The sequence below is a fragment of the Pristiophorus japonicus genome, chromosome 19 (assembly GCF_044704955.1).
Source record: "Pristiophorus japonicus isolate sPriJap1 chromosome 19, sPriJap1.hap1, whole genome shotgun sequence".
In the NCBI taxonomy this organism is placed as follows: Eukaryota; Metazoa; Chordata; class Chondrichthyes; family Pristiophoridae; genus Pristiophorus; species Pristiophorus japonicus.
This window is the reverse complement of record NC_091995.1, coordinates 13,435,151-13,454,284: the sequence shown is the minus strand read 5'-3', so window position 1 is coordinate 13,454,284 and position 19,134 is coordinate 13,435,151. Positions and strand designations below refer to the sequence as shown.

The window sequence follows — 19,134 nt, the reverse complement described above, 5'->3', positions numbered from 1 at the left end:
CAGCGAACAGGGATGTGAGGGACTTGTGATCGGTTTCCAGCTCAAATTTGAGGCCAAACTGGTGCATTTTCTTTATCCCGAACACACACGCTAATGCCTCTTTCTCAATCATGCTGTAGGCCCTCTCGGCTTTAGACAAGCTCCTGGAGGCATAGGCGAAAGATTGCAACTTCCCCGCAACGTTAGCTTGTTGTAATACACACCCGACTCCGTACGACGACGCATCACATGCTAGCACAAGTCTTTTACACGGGTTATACAATACAAGCAGCTTGTTGGAGCATAAAATGTTTCTGGCTTTCTCAAAAGCAATTACTTGTTTTTTTCTCCATACCCAGTTCTTACCTTTATGCAATAACACATGTAGGGGCTCTAAGAGGGTGCTTAACCCCGGTAGGAAGTTACCAAAATGAGTTGAGGAGTCCGAGGAACGACCGCAGCTCCGTGACGTTCTGTGGCCTGGGCGTGTTCCTGATAGCCTCTGTCCTGGCGTCTGTGGGCCGAATGCCATCCGCCGCGATCTTTCTCCCCAAAAACTCCACTTCTGTTGCCATGAAGACACATTTCGACTTCTTCAGCTGCAGCCCTACGCGATCCAGTCGCTGTAGGACCTCCTTCAGGTTTGGTAGGTGCTCGACGGTGTCCCAACCCATGACCAATATGTCATCCTGAAAAACCACCGTGTGTGGTACCGACTTGAGTAGGCTCTCCATGTTTCTCTGGAAGATCGCTGCAGCCGACCTAATTCCAAACGGGCATCTCTTGTAGATGAACAGTCCCTTGTGCGTGTTGAGGCAGATGAGGCCCTTCGAAGACTCCTCCAGCTCCTGCGTCATGTAGGCCGAAGTCAGGTCGAGCTTGGTGAACGTCTTGCCTCCTGCCAGCATCGCAAATAGGTCATCTGCCTTAGGTAGCGGGTATTGGTCCTGTAGCGAGAAACGATTAATAGTTACGTTATAATCGTCGCAAATCCTGACCGTGCTATCACTTTTGAGTACTGGAACAATCGGGCTGGCCCACTCGTTGAATTCCACTGGGGAGATGATGCCCTCGTGTTGCAGCCTGACCAGCTCGATTTCCACTCTCTCCCTCATCATGTGAGGTACCGCTCGCGCCTTGTGGTGAATGGGTCGTGTCTCTGGGACCAAGTGGATCCGCACCTTCACCCCGGAAAAGTTTTCAATGCCTGGCTCAAAAAGGGAAGGAAATTTGTTAAGAACCTGGGTACATGAGGCCTTATCGACATGTGATAGCGCTCGGATGTCATCCCACTTCCAGTGGATTTTGCCCAGCCAGCTCCTTCCAAGCAGTGTGGGGACATCGCCCGGGACTATCCAGAGTGGCAGTTCATGCATCGTGCCCTCGTAGGTAACCTTGACCATGGCGCTGCCCAGGACAGTGATAAGCTCTTTGGTGTACGTTCTCAGTTTTGTGTGGATGGGGCTCAGGGCTGGTCTGAGTGCCTTGTTGCACCACAGTCTCTCAAACATCTTTCTACTCATGATGGATTGGCTAGCACCAGTGTCCAGTTCCATGGCTACGAGTAAGCCATTCAATTTTAAATTTAGCATTACAGGTGGACATTTCGTTGAAAATGTGTGCACCCCGTGTACTTCAGTATCTGCCTCCTCTCTGAGGCTCGAAATTGCTTTGATCCACCATGGACCGATCTTCCTCTGCCACGTGGTGGTTAGCAGGTTTTGAGAGCTCGCAGCTCGTCTGCAACCTCGTTGGAAGTGCCCATTGTTACACAGCTCTTGCAAACATACCCTTTGAAGCGGCATGAATAGGCTGAATGGAAGTCTCCACAACGGCAATAAAGTGTGAATTGCCTTGCATTCATCCTTTGTTGCGGACTCTGAGTCATCTGGGTCACCTGAGGCCTGCTGGCGGTTCCAGACTCATGGTTTCTGCCCTGTACATTTGTGCTCACAAACACAGTTCCAGTTAATTTATCAACATTGCTAGCACTTGTGTGCTGAGAGATTTGTTTGCTGTTATCACTGGTGAACATAAACGCCTGTGCTATCGCAATGGCCTTACTGAGGGTCGGTGTCTCTACATCGGTGTCCCGCAGACTGTGAGGAGGGCCGCTCTCCTTTTTGCAGCGCTTCCTGCTCCATCCAGCTCAATGGCTACAAAGTACTGGTCTAGCCGTTCGACATAGGCTTCCCAGTCCTCACCCTCCGAGAACTTCTCCAGGATGCCCACAGTTTGCTGCATCTTTGCATTGGATTTGTATACTCGTTGCCAGTTATTGTGTTCCTAACACAGATGAGACTGCACACAGGAAGGTTAAAGTAACAGTGACCTCAGTCTTTATTCAGACACTCCAGAGTGAGGAACAGGCCTTAGGGGCCGGCTTATATACAGTGCTCCCAAGGGATGCTGGGATCCCTTGGCACTTCAGGGGATGCGCTCCCTGGTGGCGGAACATGGGAGTGCATGCTTTACAGATACACAACAGACAGTGTCTGACCCACTGCACCACCCAGTCCCAGAGGGGGAAAGGACAGTGTGTGACCCACTGCACCACCCAGTCCCAGAGGGGGAAAGGACAGTGTCTGAGCCACTGCCCAATGCTTACATTTTAAATTGTGTTAGAAAGGAGTTAAGGTTGTCAATAAATCCAATTGCTGAGGCCTGGGTTTGGGGAATTAGCTCCTGTTGTGTAAGGGAGGAGAGGGAAACCTGCAAAACATGGTCTTGTCCAACACACTCTGTTTGCACAGGACAAGGTTATTGTGTCACGTTGCAATCAGCGGGCTGTACCGAGAGATAAAGCAGGGTAATGTAACCTGCTGGAGGAGCTGCTCAGCCCCGGTGCCATACGAAAGTTTCTGGTATGAGGGTTCTGTTGCACTTTTCTCTCCTTTCTTTGGTATTCGGCGCACCTGCTAATTTCAACTCTGGTGAGTACAGCACTTTCAGGCCTGAATATTTCTGCTTGAAGAAAAAAGAAGAAAATGTTTGCAGGGATATGGGGAAAGAGCGGGGCAGTGGGACTAAATCGAGCCAGCGCAGGCTCAATGGGCCGAATGGTCTCCTTCTGTGCTGTACTATTCTTTGATTCTCTGGCCTTGAGTGTGGTGCCTCCCACGGCCAAACAACCTCCGGTGGAGGGGGGGGGGGTGCATTCCCCGCCAAAGCTTCGTGTGGAAGTGCCGAAGGAACACTGCTAACATGGCGTCAGTGCCTCGGGACAGTTTTCAGGCGCCAAGTAAATGCAATGTGTTGTTGTGAGTGGGTGAGATGTGTCATCTGTGGCTCAGTGGGTAGCACTTTCTCTCTCTCTCTCTCCTCTGAGTCAGAAGGTTGTGGGTTCAAGTTTCACTCCAGGGACATGAACACATAAATCTAGGCTGACACTCCCAGTGCAGTGCTGAGGGAGTGCTGCACTGTCGGAGGTGCCGACTTTCAGATGAGGCGTTAAACCGAGGCCCTCTCTGCCCTCTCAGGTGGATGTAAAAGATCCCGTGATACTATTTGGAAGACGAGCGAGGGAATTATCCCAGGTGTCCTGGGCTAATATTTGTCCCTCAACCAGGGGATTTGAGGGGAAATGTCTTCACCCAGAGGGTAGTGGGGGTCTGGAACTCACTGCCTGAAAGGGTGGTAGAGGCAGAAACCCTCACCACATTTAAAAAGTACTTGGGTATGCATTTAAAGAGTCGTAATCTACAGGGCTAGTGCTGGAAGGTGGGATTAGGCTGGGTAACTCTTTTTTGACCGGCACAGACACAATGGGCCAAATAGCCGTCTTCTGTGTCGTAACTTTGCTATGATAACCAACTTCACTAAAAAGCAGATTATCTGGTCATTATCTCATTGCTGTTTGTGGGACCTTGCAGTGTGCAAATTTGTTGCCGCATTTCCTACATTCCTACAAGTGACTACACTTCAAGAGTGCCTCAGTGGCTGTAAATCACTTTAGGACGACCTGAGCTTGTTAAAAGACAGCAAAGAATGACTAAGAAAGCAATAAAGACAGGAAAGATAGATTACGAAAGTAAACTTGCGCAAAACATAAAAACAGATAGTAAAAGCTTTTACCGATATATAAAACGGAAAAGAGTGACTAAAGTAAATTTTGGTCCCTTAGAAGATGAGAAGGGGGATTTAATAATGGGAAATGTGGAAATGGCTGAGACCTTAAACAATTATTTTGCTTCGGTCTTCACAGTGGAAGACACAAAAACCATGCCAAAAATTGCTGGTCACGAGAATGTGGGAAGGGAGGACCTTGAGATAATTACTATTACTAGGGGGGTAGTGCTGGACAGGCTAATGGGACTCAAGGTAGACAAGTCCCCTGGTCCTGATGAAATGCATCCCAGGGTATTAAAAGAGATGGCGGAAGTTATAGCAGATGCATTCGTTATAATCTACGAAAATTCTCTGGACTCTGGGGAGGTACCAGCGGATTGGAGAGCAGCTAATGTAACGCCTCTGTTTAAAAAAGGGGGCAGACAAAAGGCAGGTAACTATAGGCCGGTTAGTTTAACATCTGTAGTGGGGAAAATGCTTGAAGCTATCATTAAGGAAGAAATATCAGGACATCTAGATAGGAATAGTGCAATCAAGCAGACGCAACACGGATTCATGAAGGGGAAATCATGTTTAACTAATTTACTGGAATTCTTTGAGGATATAACGAGCATGGTAGATAGAGGTGTACCGATGGATGTGGTGTATTTAGATTTCCCAAAGGCATTCGATAAGGTGCCACACAAAAGGTAACTGCAGAAGATAAAGGTACGCGGAGTCAGAGGAAATGTATTAGCATGGATCGAGAATTGGCTGGCTAACAGAAAGCAGAGAGTCGGGATAAATGGGTCATTTTCGGGTTGGAAATCGGTGGTGAGTGGTGTGTCACAGGGATCGGTGCTGGGACCACAACTGTTTACAATATACATAGATGACCTGGAAGAGGGGACAGAGTGTAATATAACAACATTTGCAGATGACACAAAGATTAGTGGGAAAGCGGGTTGTGTAGAGGACACAGAGAGGCTGCAAAGAGATTTAGATAGGTTAATGGACTAAGGTTTGGCAGATGGAATACAATGTCGGAAAATGTGAGGTCATCCACCTTGGAAAAAAAAACAGTGAAAGGGAATATTATTTGAATGGGGAGAAATTACAACATGCTGCGGTGCAGAGGGACCTCGGGGTCCTTGTGCATGAATCCCAAAAAGTTAGTTTGCAGGTGCAGTAGGTAATCAGGAAGGCAAATGGAATGTTGGCCTTCATTGTGAGAGGGATGGAGTACAAAAGCAGGGAGGTCCTGCTGCAACTGTAGGGTATTGCTGAGGCCGCACCTGGAGTACTGCGTGCAGTTTTGGTCACCTTACTTAAGGAAGGATATACTGGCTTTGGAGGGGGTACAGAGACGATTCACTAGGCTGATTCTGGAGATGAGGGGGTTACCTTATGATGATAGAGTAGACTGGATCTTTACTCGTTGGAGTTCAGAAGGATGAGGGGTGATTTTATAGAAACATTTAAAATAATGAAAGGGGTAGACAAGATAGAGGCAGAGAGGTTGTTTCCACTGGTCAGGGAGACTAGAACTAGGGGGCACAGCCCCAAAATACGGGGGAGCCAATTTAAAACCGAGTTGAGAAGGAATTTCTTCTCCCAGAGGGTTGTGAATCTGTGGAATTCTCTGCCCAAGGAAGCAGTTGAGGCTAGCTCATTGAATGTATTCAAATCACAGATAGATAGATTTTTAACCAATAAGGGAATTAAGGGTTACGGGGAGCGGGCGGGTAAGTGAAGCTGAGTCCACGGCCAGATCAGCCACGATCTTGTTGAGTGGCGGAGCAGGCTCGAGGGGCTAGATGGCCTACTCCTGTTCCTAATTCTTATGTTCTTATGTTCTTATGTTCCTTTTGAGGCTGCATTTTCCTAAGAGGAGAAGGGAAAACCCCAGGGTATAAAACAGACCAAAAGCTGCCATGTTTTGTGTTGCTAAAAGATTTCTCAGCAGTTACTTGTCGGCCTTTAGGGCTCATCAGAGTGTTTACATAGAATTTTGCCTCGAGAGATTCAATGGGCCCTGGTGGAGTAAATTGGACAGCGGACTGCGGAAAGATTGGGGCAAATGGCTTTATCCTGATGCATGCTTTCTCAGTAAACCTCGACCTGTCCTCCCCTGCCATCACATACTTGCATCTTCCAGCCGACAACACTGGGTAGCAATCAGGAGCAGGAGCCCTGGCTAGGGAGGGCCTGGGAAACTCTGGGGTGTGGGGGGGTGGTGGGCGGAGGGGAGCGGTTTAAAGTTTAAACGGAGCGATCGTTTGCATTATTCGAAACCAGCAAATCATTTTCAAAACTGAAATTTTACTATTGTGTGAGCCGTCAGCCTGAGCAGACCACGGGCGTCAAGTGCATTCCCTCTCCTCACCTGAGGGGGGCTTCAAGTGCATTCCCTCTCCTCACCTGAGGGGGGCATCACAGTGAATTCCCTCTCCTCACCTGAGGGGGGCGTCAAGTGCATTCCCTCTCCTCACCTGAGGGGGGCGTCACAGTAAATTCCCTCTCCTCACCTGAGGGGGGCGTCACAGTAAATTCCCTCTCCTCACCTGAGGGGGGTGTCTCAGTAAATTCCCCCTCCTCACCTGAGGGGGGCGTCACAGTAAATTCCCTCTCCTCACCTGAGGGGGGACATCACAGTGCTGTCCCTCCTCTCACCTGAAGGGGGCGCCAGAGTACATTTCCTTCCCTTCCCTGAGGTGGGGGCGGGGGGCACCACAGTAAATTGACCCCACTCATTTGAGTAAGGGGGAGGGTGGTAAAATGAAATTATTCCTCTCACCTGACGGGGGAACATCACAGTAAATTCCCTCTCCTCACCTGATGGTGGCGTCACACTGTATTCCCTCCCCTCACCTGAGGCAGGCCTTTAAATGCGCTTGTGTCTCTGAAGCACTGCTGAGGAGGGGGTCCAAGCTTGCCTCGCACAAGCTCTGCTCCCTAGGGAATCTCAGCACCAGGCTCTCAAATCGCTTCCTTTCTAACAATTGGTTTTTCCCCACTGTAGATGGCTGTATTAACTCTGCCTCTGAATTTATTTTAAAAATACTATTGAAATTGTGAGGGGCTTTCTTCCTTTACTCTTGTTTCAGGTGGGAGCCCAATATCAGAACGACCCGATGATGTCGCTGGCCTAATCCACGTGCTCTTGGCACAAGGGGAGAAACTCGCAGCCACGGCAGCCACAGACCGTGAGATGTATAGTAAGATCTCTTAGACAACTAGGATTGCGCTGATTAAACTGGGCCCTGGCCCTACCCCAAGGGCCCAGCGGGTTTATCTAGCGAGTATCTGGGCGCCACACTGAGACCCGAATGGTCCCAGGTTCAAGCCGCGGTCTGTGCTGGATTAATTGTTCTCGGCCTGTGCTGTCGGAGAACTCGGTGCCCCTGACTAGGCAGAGAGTAAGATCGACTAGAATTCCCGCTCCAGAAAAGAACATAAGAAATAGGAGCAGGAGTTGGCCATTTGGCACCCCGAGCCTGCGTCACCATTCAATAAGATCACGGCTGATCTTCGACCTCAACTCCACTTTCCTGTACTGTCCCCATATCCCTTGATTCCCTTAATATCCCAAAATCTATCGATCTCGGCCTTGAATATACTCAACGACTGAGCCTCCTCAAGTCTCTGGGGTAGAGAATGCCCCAAAGATTCACAACCCTCTGAATGAAGAAATTCCTCCTCCTCTCAGTCCTAAATGGCCGACTCCTTATCCTGAGACTGTGACCCCTGGTTCCAGACTCCCCAGCCTGGGGAAACATCCTCCCTGCATCTACTCTGTCAAGCCCTATAAGAATTGCTATCCAGGTTAAACCCCTGCTGGAAAGTGTGCTCTTGCAGCCCCACAACCCTCCGAGATCTCTGCGCACATCCGATTCCGGCCCCTTGCACATTTCCGATTTCTTTCATGCCACCATTGGTAACACTGCCTGCACCCTACGTTCTGGAATTCCTTCCCTAAACCTCTCTAACTCTCTCTCTCCTCCTTTAAGATGCTCTTATTTGACCGGTCTTTTGGCCATCTGACCTGATATCTCCTTATGTGGCTCGGTGTTAAATTTTTGTCTCAAAAGTTCCAAGCAACCTTTTATACACTTAATGATGCATGTCAGCCTTGTGCACGGCCCCCCATGATGCTTAATTGGCCCAAAGCCCGCGTGCACAATTGTTGATTGATTAATTCCCTTTCGCGTCCCACAATCATTTGCCTATGTCTCATTCCAGATGTAGTTTCTCCAACGTGTCACTTTTGACCCCTTGCTCTGTTTAACTGCCCCTCTGGGCCTCCTGTGGTTCAACAGTTTGGCTATTTGTAGTTGTCCTCAGGTTACACAGCTTGCAACAGTTAATTATTCTGACATGTTATTTTTAGCGTTATCTCTTCTGCCTCTTAAGCAACTTAGAAAGCTGACCGCTACAAAAGCCTACTTTAGCTTGTTTTAGTCCCAAGATCCGTTCTTAACCCTTTAATTATAGCAGAGTTCGAAAGCCCCACTTCAAAGTCCCACTCCAGAAACTTAACCACATAAAAACTCTACACTGACGCTCCCAGTGCAGTGCATCCTCAACTCCGGGGGTACTGCCTAAGAGAGAGTGCTGAGGAAGTGCTGCACTATCGGAGGTGCCTCCTTTCGAATGAGACATTAAACCGAGGCCCTGTCTGCTCTCTCAGGTGAATGTAAAAGATCCCATGGTACTATTTTGAAGAAGTGCAAGGGGGGATTATCCCCGCTGTCCTGGGTCAATATTTATCCCTCAATAAACATTACTAAAACAGATCTGGTCATTATCACATTGTTGTTTGTGGGAGCTTGCTGTGTGCAAATCAGCTGCCGCCTTTCCCACATTACAAGTGACTGCAATTCAAAAAAGTACTTCATTGCCTGTAAAGGGCATTGGAGCATCCAGTGGTCGTGAAAGGCGCTATAAAAATGCAAGTCTTTCTTTTTCTTTCTTAATATAATGTACAACAACAACAACAACGTTTATTTATAAACCTCCATTAACGTAGTGAAAAGACCCTAGGCGCTTCACAGGGGTATTAGGTGATAAAAATTTGACATCAAGCCGCATAAGTAGAAATTAGCGCAGGTGAAAGCTTGGTCAAAGAGGTAGGTTTTAAGAAGCGTCTTGAAAGAGGAAAGAGAGGTAGAGAGGTGGAGAGGTTTAGGGAGCGAGTTCCAGAGCGTGGGGCCCAGGCAACAGAGGGCACGGCCACCGATGGTGGAGCGATTATAATCAGGGATGCTCAGGAGGGCAGAATTAGAGGAGCGCAGACATCTCGGGGGGGGTTGTGGTGCTGGAGGAGAATACAGAGATAGGGAGGGGCGAGGCCATGGAGGGATTTGAAAATAAGGATGAGAATTTTGAAATCGAGGCGTTGCTTGACCGGCGGACAATGTAGGTCAGCGAGCACAGGGGTGATGGGTGAGCGGGACTTGGTGCGAGTTAGGATACGGGCAGCCGAGTTTTGGATCACCATAGTTTATGTAGGGTAGAAAGTGGGAGGCCAGCCAGGAGTGCATTGGACTAGTCAAGTCTAGAGGTAACAAAGGCATGGATGAGGGTTTCAGCAGTGGATGTAGCGAATGTAGTGGTATATCACTGTGTTACACATCAAAATATAATACAGTGGTATATCATTGTTTTATACCCTTGATAAAAGGCAGTACAGGTTGAACTTCCCTTATCCGGCAACACCCCTCGTCCGGCACCATTCCCGGGCACCGGGTGGGGCATGGGCAGAACGCGGCTGGTCAAAATCCTTCCTTCCCTGGTCTCAGAACACACATTTTAAAAAATTCCTACAGGGTACTCACCAATATAATCTTTCTCCTGGATGTGGGGTTTATCGGCTGCCTGCTTCCCGTCGCCCTGCTGGAACTCCTGCAGCCACAGTCCTCGGGCCGGCCGTTCCTCCCCACAGCGCTCCCTGCGGGGGGGATGTCAGGCTGACGGGCCGCGTCCTCGGGCCTGCTAGGTCCGCCCCGACTTTTTGGGGCCCGGTCGAGCCACCAACCTCCTCTCCGCTCCCCCCCCCCCCCCCCCCCCCGGGGCCAATGACTCCCCCTCATCTGGCAAAATCCCTCATCCGGCACAGGCCAGATCCCGAGAGTGCCGGATAAGGGAGTTCCAGACCTGTACAGGGTATGTTATAACTATGTTATGCCCTCTGATAAAAATACTGTAGCAGATCAGCCATATGATCTTACTGAATGCCGGAGCAGGCTCGAGGGGCCATATGGTCTACTTCTGCACCTATTTCTTATGTTCTTATGTTAATACTGCTGATATATCACAATGGGCAAATCACTCTGTTTCACAATGTGATATAATACAGTGGTATATCACTGTTAAACCTTGATAGAATACAGTGCTATATAACACCTGTGCTACCCTGTGATATAATCGAATGGTTCTAATTGTTTTACCCCACAAGATAATTCAGTTGTTTCTAACAATGTTACGCGATACCGCGAGGAAGGTGCAATGTTCCTAAGGTCCGGTGGTTTTGTGGACAGAGTTAAACACTGGCTCTGCTCATGTTTCTTTGCCCAAAACTCCTCTACCTCCTGTTGAGATTTGTAAGTTGGTCAGATGGGCATTAATTGAGACCGCACATGAGGGGCCAGTTTCAGAAGGGTAATCGCGGGTGACGAGGGGCGCCAGTCACGCCCGCCGGGTTTAATTATCATTACTCTTGCAGCTACTCGCAGTTGGCCGCGCCTCAGCCCCACGTACACCAGAGAGGCCACCAGCCCCGGCCACACGCCGGGACCTGCCCAGAGCACCGAGGAACCACAGGCCACGGCGAGGAGCACGGCACGGAGCCACAGAGGACCTGACAAGGAAAGACGCAAGGAGCCATCGCGCTTACTGAATGATGTGGTCTCGTTGAGTAGGTAGCAAGGCGCCAGTCTGGATTAAGGGCGGGGTGGTAGAGGCGGAGGGGAGGCTGGGCGGAAGCGGCATTGACATGAACCGATGGAGAAATGTGTCTGTGGAGGTATAGACGGGTCGGCAGCTATTGATCTGGGTCAGGAAGCCCCGATGGATTGTTAACAACGTAAGAAATAGGAGCAGGATTTGGCCCCACGGCCCCTCGACCCTGCTCCGCCATTCAATAAGATCATGGTTGATCATCGACCTCAACTCCACTTTCCCACCCGATCCCCATAATCCCTTGATTCCCTCAGAGTCCAAAAATATATCTATGTACTCAACGACTGAGCATCCACAGCCCTCTCGGGCAGAGAATTCCAAAGATTCACCACCCTCTGAGTGAAGAAATTTCTCCTCTTCTCAGTCTTGAAGTGCGTAACCTACAGGGCTAGGGACCAAGAGCTGGAAAGCGGGATTAGGCTGGATAGCTCTTTGTCAGCCGGAATGGCCTCTTTCTGTGCTGTAAATTCCTATGATTATTAAATGGCCACTCCCTGATCCTGAGACTGTGACCCCATCTTCTAGGCTCTCCAGCCAAGGGAAACATCCTCTCACCATCTTCCCTGTCAATCCTCTTCAGAATCTTATATGTTTGAATGGGATGGTTTCCTCTCCCAGGCCCAAGGGCGTTGACTCTACTGACAAGATCCCGTAGCTGCACCGTGATACAGGCAAAGTAGGGTTTGTGTCGACAGAACAGAGCTCACCCTCAGAACCATTCTCCACTAACTCTCCCTTCCTTTTTTAACCTCTCTTCCCAGGCCTGGTTATCATCTGCACAGTGATGGGCTTCTTTGGACTGGTTGTGGCTGGATTATGCTGGTACAGGTGAGTCCCCACTGCTTATGAGGTTGCCAAGATCTCTGCGCTCCTCCAATCCTGGTCTCTTGCGCCTCCCCGATTTTCATCGCTCCACATTGGCAGCCGTGCCTTCATTGGAACACGGTCACCTCGAGTGTAAACTCTGGAATTCCCTCTCTAAACCTCGCCTCCTCAAAGGTGCTGCTTAAATCCTACCTCTTTGACCAAGCTTTTGGGTCCCAGTAGCGCCTTACATGTCTCGTTATCAAATTTTGTCTGATTATCTCTTCTGTGAAGCACCCTGAGACATTTTACTACATTAAAGGTGCTATATAAATCCATGTTATCCTTGAATGCTCTTTTTAGACTAACACTGTGCTTTTTAGGTTTGATTTGTCATATTTGACCCTGAAATGAGCCCCATATCCGCAGCATAACTAAAACCGCCTATTTCCACCTCCGTAACATCGCCCGTCTCCGTCCTTGCCTCAACTCGCCCACTGCTGAAGCCCTCATCCATGCCTTTGTTACCTCTGGACTCGACTATTCCAACGCACATCTGGCTGGCCTCCTACATTCTACCCTACGTAAACTTGAGGTCATCCAAAACTCGGCTGCCCATGTCCTAACTCGCACCATGTCCCGCTCACCCATCACTCCTGTGCTCGCTGACCTACATTGCCTCCCAGTTAAGCAACGCTTCGATTTTAAAATTCCCCTCCTTCTTTTCAAATCCCTCCATGGCCTCGCCCCTCCCTATCTCTATAATCTCCTCCAGCCCCACAACCCACCTGTATCTAACCCGTGCTGTGCCTGAAACCAAACTATTTAAAAGGACTGTCAATTTGTAACCTGTCTGGCAGAAGGTGTCATGAGAAGCAATCACATTGACCTCAATCAAAATTCTGAACATGAGATTCAAATCTTTTGCACTAACCTTTAATTAATTTATTCAGCAAACTGCCATTACTTCCATCAGACACCAGGTGTCAGACAAACCCTAAATTCAACTTACCGGCTAGTCCCAGTCTGTGTTGCACTCCGCTCCTGGTCTTACAGTAAGGAGCTGGACTCAGTCTGTGTCACACTCCACTCCTGGCCTTACAGTGAGGAGCTGGACTCAGTCTGTGTCATACTCCACTCCTGGTCTTACAGTGAGGAGCTGGACTCAGTCTGTGTCATTACTCCTGGTCTTACAGTGAGGAGCTGGGTCTGTGTCACACTCCACTCCTGGTCTTACAGTGAGGAGCTGGACTCAGTCTGTGTCACACTCCACTCCTGGTCTTACAGTGAGGAGCTGGACTCAGTCTGTGTTACACTCCACTCCTGGTCTTACAGTGAGGAGCTGGACTCAGTCTGTGTCACACTTCACTCCTGGTCTTACAGTGAGGAGCTGGACTCAGTCTGTGTCATACTCCACTCCTGGTCTTACAGTGAGGAGCTGGACTCAGTCTGTGTCACACTCCACTCCTAGTCTTACAGTGAAGAGCTGGACTCAGTCTATGTCACACTCCACTCCTGGTCTTACAGTGAGGAGCTGGACTCAGTCTGTGTCACACTTCACTCCTGGTCTTACAGTGAGGAGCTGGACTCAGTCTGTGTCACACTTCACTCCTGGTCTTACAGTGAGGAGCTGGACTCAGTCTGTGTCACACTCCACTCCTGGTCTTACAGTGAAGAGCTGGACTCAGTCTATGTCACACTCCACTCCTGGTCTTACAGTGAGGAGCTGGGTCTGTGTTACACTCCACTCCTGATCTTACAGTGAGGAGCTGGACTCAGTCTGTGTCACACTCCACTCCTGGTCTTACAGTGAGGAGCTGGACTCAGTCTGTGTCACACTCCACTCCTGGTCTTACAGTGAGGAGCTGGACTCAGTCTGTGTCACACTTCACTCCTGGTCTTACAGTGAGCAGCTGGACTCAGTCTGTGTCACACTCCACTCCTGGGTCGGCGAAGCAGGCTCAAGGGGCCAAATGGCCTACCCCTGCTCCTATTTCTTATGTTTCTTAAGTCAATATTTCTGGGTTGGGAAAGAGGAAAATAAATTAGCCCGGCTTCCTGCTGAGCTATCAGACTTGACTCAGTGGTAACACTCTCGCCTCAGAGTAGGAAACTTGTGGTTTAAAGCCCCACTCCGAGATACGAACACACAATTCTCTGAGGTGCTGAGGGAGCGCTGTACTGTTGGAGGTGCCGTCTTTTAGATGAGACGTTAAACAGAGGCTCCGTCTGCCCTCGAAGATGGACGTAAAAGAGTCCACGGCACTTTAACGTGGGGTGGCGTTGCACACCAGCCATCACACGGGCTTGACAGAGCTAGGTCTTAGTCCAGTGGCAAGGAATACCCAAGACGACTGGAGACCAGCTCTGCTGCATGGGCCTAGTGCGCACACGTATCGCAGGGTGGGCTGGCCGGTGCTGCCCCTGGGCCCCTGGCCCCGAACTCACGCCTCTCCTGGGCCCCGATCACATCCCTCCATAGTCTCTTGCCCCTGAACCATGACCCCACTACTAAACACCGCACCATCAATTCTCAGACCGTCGTTGACCTTATCTCGTCTCGTGGAGAACACAACAGTGGTAGAACTGAACCCAGCCAGAGCCAGCACCTCCACCACACGGGCTTGGGAGAGAGAGGAACCAGCGAGCGCAGAACTGAACCCACAGTACAACTGAAAAAGCATCTTGAGGATGTAGTTCGGGTCCTTCATTGAAACACCTGTGAACTCATCCTCTTTTTGGCGTGGGAGCAAGTCATCCTCAATATGAGGGACTGCCTATGATGATAATGCTCCCTCCAATGGCCCCGGCCTACTGATGGTCTCGCAGCGTGCGGTGGCATACCACTGCAGAGAGCAGCGCGTGCTGCTGCAGGAGGGGCGAAGGCTGCGAAGCCAGGTAGATGGAAGTGACCGGAGCCCAGGAGAGGCGTGAGTTCGGGGCCCAGAAGAGGCGAGGGCCCAGGGGCAGCACGGGCCCAGCCCACACTGCGATATGTGTGCGCACTAGGTCCGTGCAGCAGAGCAGGTCTCCAGTCGTCATGGATAACCCTTGCCACGGGACCAAGACCTAGCTCTGTCAAGCCCGTGTGGTGGCTGGTGTGCAACGGCCACCACACGTTAAAAAAATCCACGCACAGGCATCTTCCACCCTTCAACATGTAGTTCAGTATCTGGAATATTAGGTCCTTCATTGAAACACCTGTGAACTCATCCGTTTTTGGCATGGAAGCAAGTCATCCTCGATACGAGGGACCGCCTATGATGACTCCTGGTCTTAGTGAGGACTGGACTCAATCTGTGTTACACTCCACTCTTGCTCTTACAATGAGGGGCGTCACCATTTGCCACTCATGTACAGCTAGAATTAGTCTCACATGGTAAAAAATGATTATAGCTGTGCTGCCGAATACATGCAATTAAGAAGAACATAAGAGCATAAGAAATAGGAACAGGAGTAGGCCATACGGCCCCTCGAGCCTGCTCCACCATTCACTAAGATCATGGCTGATCTGATCATGGACTCAGCTCCACTTCCCTGCCCGCTCCCCAAAACCCCTTATTCCCTTATCGTCTTAAATTTATTCAATGTCCCAGCTTCCACAGCTCTATGAGGCAGCAAATTCCACAGATTTACAACCCTCTGAGAGAAGAAATTTCTCCTCATCTCAGTTTTAAATGGGCGGCCCCTTATTCTAAGGTCATGCCCTCTAGTTCTAGTCTCCCCCATCAGCGGAAACATCCTCTCTGCATCCACCTTGTCAAGCCCCCTCATAATCTTATACGTTTCAATAGGATCACCCCTCATTTTCCTGAACTCCAATGAGTAGAGGCCCAACCTACTCAATCTTTCCTCATAAGTCAAACCCCTCATCTCCGGAATCAACCTAGTGAACCTTCTCTGAACTCCCTCCAAAGCAAGTATATCCTTTTGTAAATATGGAAACCAAAACTGTACACAATATTCCAGGTGTGGCCTCACCAATACCCTGTATAGCTGTAGCAGGACTTCCCTGCTTTTATACTCCATGCCCTCTGCAATAAAGGCCAAGATACAATTGGCCTTCCTGATCACTTGCTGTACCTGCATACTATCCTTTTGTGTTTCATGCACAAGTACCCCCAGGCCCCGCTGTCGGTCTGAGTATGCAGACACATTTGTGTAAGCTTATGCAATATGTGACATTTTTAATCAACGTTTTTACATCTACGTGGCAGCACTTTGCAACCAAGCAAAAAGAAAAATTGTAAGTGTTAGAAATGTGACATAAAGTTCTGGAGATATACAACAGGTCTGCCTGCACCTGAAGCAAGAAAAGACCAGTTGACATTTTGGTGTAGACCTTTTAGCAGAAGGTGACTGGGCCTATCGGTTGAATGGCACTTGAGGAGTTGGCGTGGTGCCTGTCGCAGACTGATGCAGCCAAAGCCATCGAGCCGCTAAAAGCGGCACTGGACCCTGACTCCACTAGGTGTGTTAAGGAGGCTCAAGCACGTAGGCCGATCCTGACCGAAATGATCCCCATCCAGACGGAATTCCTCATCGGCGCCAAGCCCCGACACCTCCCTCGGGAGCCGGCGCCTCACACCTTGAGCCGCCTCCAGGAATTCCCTTCCGTGCCTTTCCATTCTGCACACGCTCCATTTTGCCAACCTCATCCGCCATCCGGACACGCCATGGCGCACCATCTTGCCATCTGGAGGAGGCGGTATTCCACAGTGGAGGGCTCTCTACGCGGGAGTCCTCCCTTTATCGATCGGGGACTTTGTTTGGAGTGTGTTGCATGGGCCAGTCCCGTGGGCGCCGGAGGGACTGAAGTGCATCATCACAACAAGGAATAGGATTTTAATTTGATTTGTTAAGGTTCCCTTTAACGTTTATTTGTTAATTTGCGGGTTCTGGTGGTTATGGCCCTCTATCAAGTGGGCACCCGGTTAAATTGTATGATTTTAAAAAGAGTTGTCTGGACCTACCTTTGAACTTTGGGTCGCCAACTCTGATTGGACATATTCCTGGAGGTTTCATCACATGACCCCCAAAAGCCACACCCCCCCCGCCCCCCCCGCACGCCCGACGGACAAGCCAATCCTCGCGAAGCTCTGCCCTCCTGCAGCCAATTGGAAAGGGGGGAACAGACTCTTTGCTATGCCATTGGATGATTTATGACTGTCGGTCAAATGGCCCGTTTCCTCCCATCTCCAATATTTTCACAGTTAGTAAATAAAAGTGTTCATTAAGAAAATTAAAAACACCATGTTTTTTTGAACGTCCCTATGATTTATCTTCCCGGGAATTGTTCGCAGCAACGTCCAGGAAGCTAACCTTTAATCCTGGAGACTCCAGGACAATCCTGGAGGGTTGGCAACCCCCTTCGTTGAGTCCGACAGCTGTGCCTGTTCAATCAGAGCCTTCCCAATGTGGACCCTCCAGATTTCCGGCTTTATCCTCTGCATCCAGGCCATTTTGTAAGTGGTTCTTAAAGAAGCGTCCGGTCTGTTTCAGGCTGCAGAAGGAGGTGAGGTTGGTGCAGAAGATGGCCTATGAAGGAAACAAGAAGCCTCTGCCCCAGGTAAGCTCCTCAAGCACCTCAGCAACCCACAAGGGAAGCTCGGGAGGAAATGAAAGAGGGCAGAATGAGGAAAAATAATGGACTCGCTCCGCCTGTTAACACTGGTTTAAAAAAAATTAAAGGTCAACTCCAATCAATGGACAGCCACAAGCTAGGCGTCAGCTGTGGCTCAATAGGTAAGGCTCTCTCACCTCTGAGTCAGATAGTCGTGGGTTCAAGTCCCACTCCAGCGACTTGAGCACAAAGTCTAGGCCAAGGAAAGACTGAGGAGAGATTGAGTAGACTAGGCCTATATTCTCTAGAGTTTAGAAGAATGCGGGGTGATCTTACAGGGCTTGACAAGGTAGATGCAATGAGGATGTTTCTCCTGTCTGGAGAGTCTAGAACCATGGTTCACAGTCTCAGAATAAGGGGTGGGCCATTTGGGACTGAGATGAGAAGAAATTTCTTCACTCAGAGGGTGGTGAATCTTTGGAGAATATTCAAGACAGAGATTGATAGAGTTTTGAATATTAAGGGATATGGGGATAGTGCAGGAAAGTGGAGTTGAGGTAGGAGATCAGCCATGATTTTATTGAATGCGTACCAGACTCGAGGGACTGAATGGCCGACTCCTGCTCCTAATTCTTATGTTCTTATGACACTCCAGCGTTGCACCGTCTGGAGTTGCCGTCTTTCAGATGAGATGTTAAACCGAGGCCCCGTCTGCCCTCTCGGGTGCATGTAAGCAACATCTCAATTTCAAAATTCTCATCCTTGTTTTCAAATCCCTCCATGGCCTCGCCCCCTCCCTATCTTTGTAATCTCCTACAGCCTCACAACCCCTCCCGATATGTCTGCGCTCCTCTAATTCTGCACTCATGAGCATCCCTGATTATAATCGCTCCACCATTGGTGGCCGTGCCTTCGATTGTCTAGGTCCCAAGCTCTGGAACTCCCTGCCTAAACCTCTCGGCATCTCCACCTCTCTTTCCTCCTTAAGGCGTTCATAAAAAACTTACCTCTTTGACCAAACTTTTGGTCACCTGCCCTAATTTCTCCTTATGTGACTCGGTGTCAAATTTTTTGTCTCATATTACTCCTGTGAAGCACCCTGGGATGTTTCATTACGTTAAAGGTGCTATATAAATACAAGTTGTTGTAGTTGTTATAAAAGATCCCTTTGGCACTATTCATAAGAACATAAGAATTAGGAACAGGAGTAGGCCATCTAGCCCCTCGAGCCTGCTCCGCCATTCAACAAGATCATGGCTGATCTGGCCGTGGACTCAGCTCCACTTACCCGCCCGCTCCCCTTAACCCTTAATTCCCTTATTGGTTAAAAATCTATCGATCTGTGACTTGAATACATTCAATGAGCTAGCCTCAACTGCTTCCCTGGGCAGAGAATTCTACAGATTCACAACCCTCTGGGAGAAGAAATTCCTTCTCAACTCGGTTTTAAATTGGCTCCCCCGTATTTTGAGGCTGTGCCCCCTAGTTCTAGTCTCCCCGACCAGTGGAAACAACCTCTCTGCCTCAATCTTGTCTATCCCTTTCATTATTTTAAATTTCGAAGCAGAGCGGGGAAATTCACTCTGGTGTCCTGGCCAATATTTATCCCTCAACCAATATCACTAAAACAGATTTTCTGCTCGTTATCACACTGCTATTCGTGGGAGCTTTCTGTGCACAAATTGGCTGCCGTGTTATCTACATTGCAACAGTGACGACACTTCAAAAGTACTTGGCTGTAAAGCACTTTTGGACTTCCTGAGGTCATGAAAGGTGTTACA

At 49.4% G+C, this 19,134-nt stretch overlaps 1 protein-coding gene across 1 annotated transcript in view; it reads left to right on the top strand.

Moving 5' to 3' along the window:
• Nucleotides 1–19,134, top strand: part of LOC139230121 (neural proliferation differentiation and control protein 1-like) — a 66,071-nt gene that overhangs the window by 30,849 nt on the left and 16,088 nt on the right. Inside the window, exons 5-8 of the mRNA XM_070861963.1 lie at nt 7,134–7,244; nt 10,751–10,942; nt 11,748–11,814; nt 17,293–17,359. Coding sequence (XP_070718064.1) covers nt 7,134–7,244; nt 10,751–10,942; nt 11,748–11,814; nt 17,293–17,359 — 437 coding nt within the window. The remainder of the gene's footprint in view (nt 1–7,133; nt 7,245–10,750; nt 10,943–11,747; nt 11,815–17,292; nt 17,360–19,134) is intronic.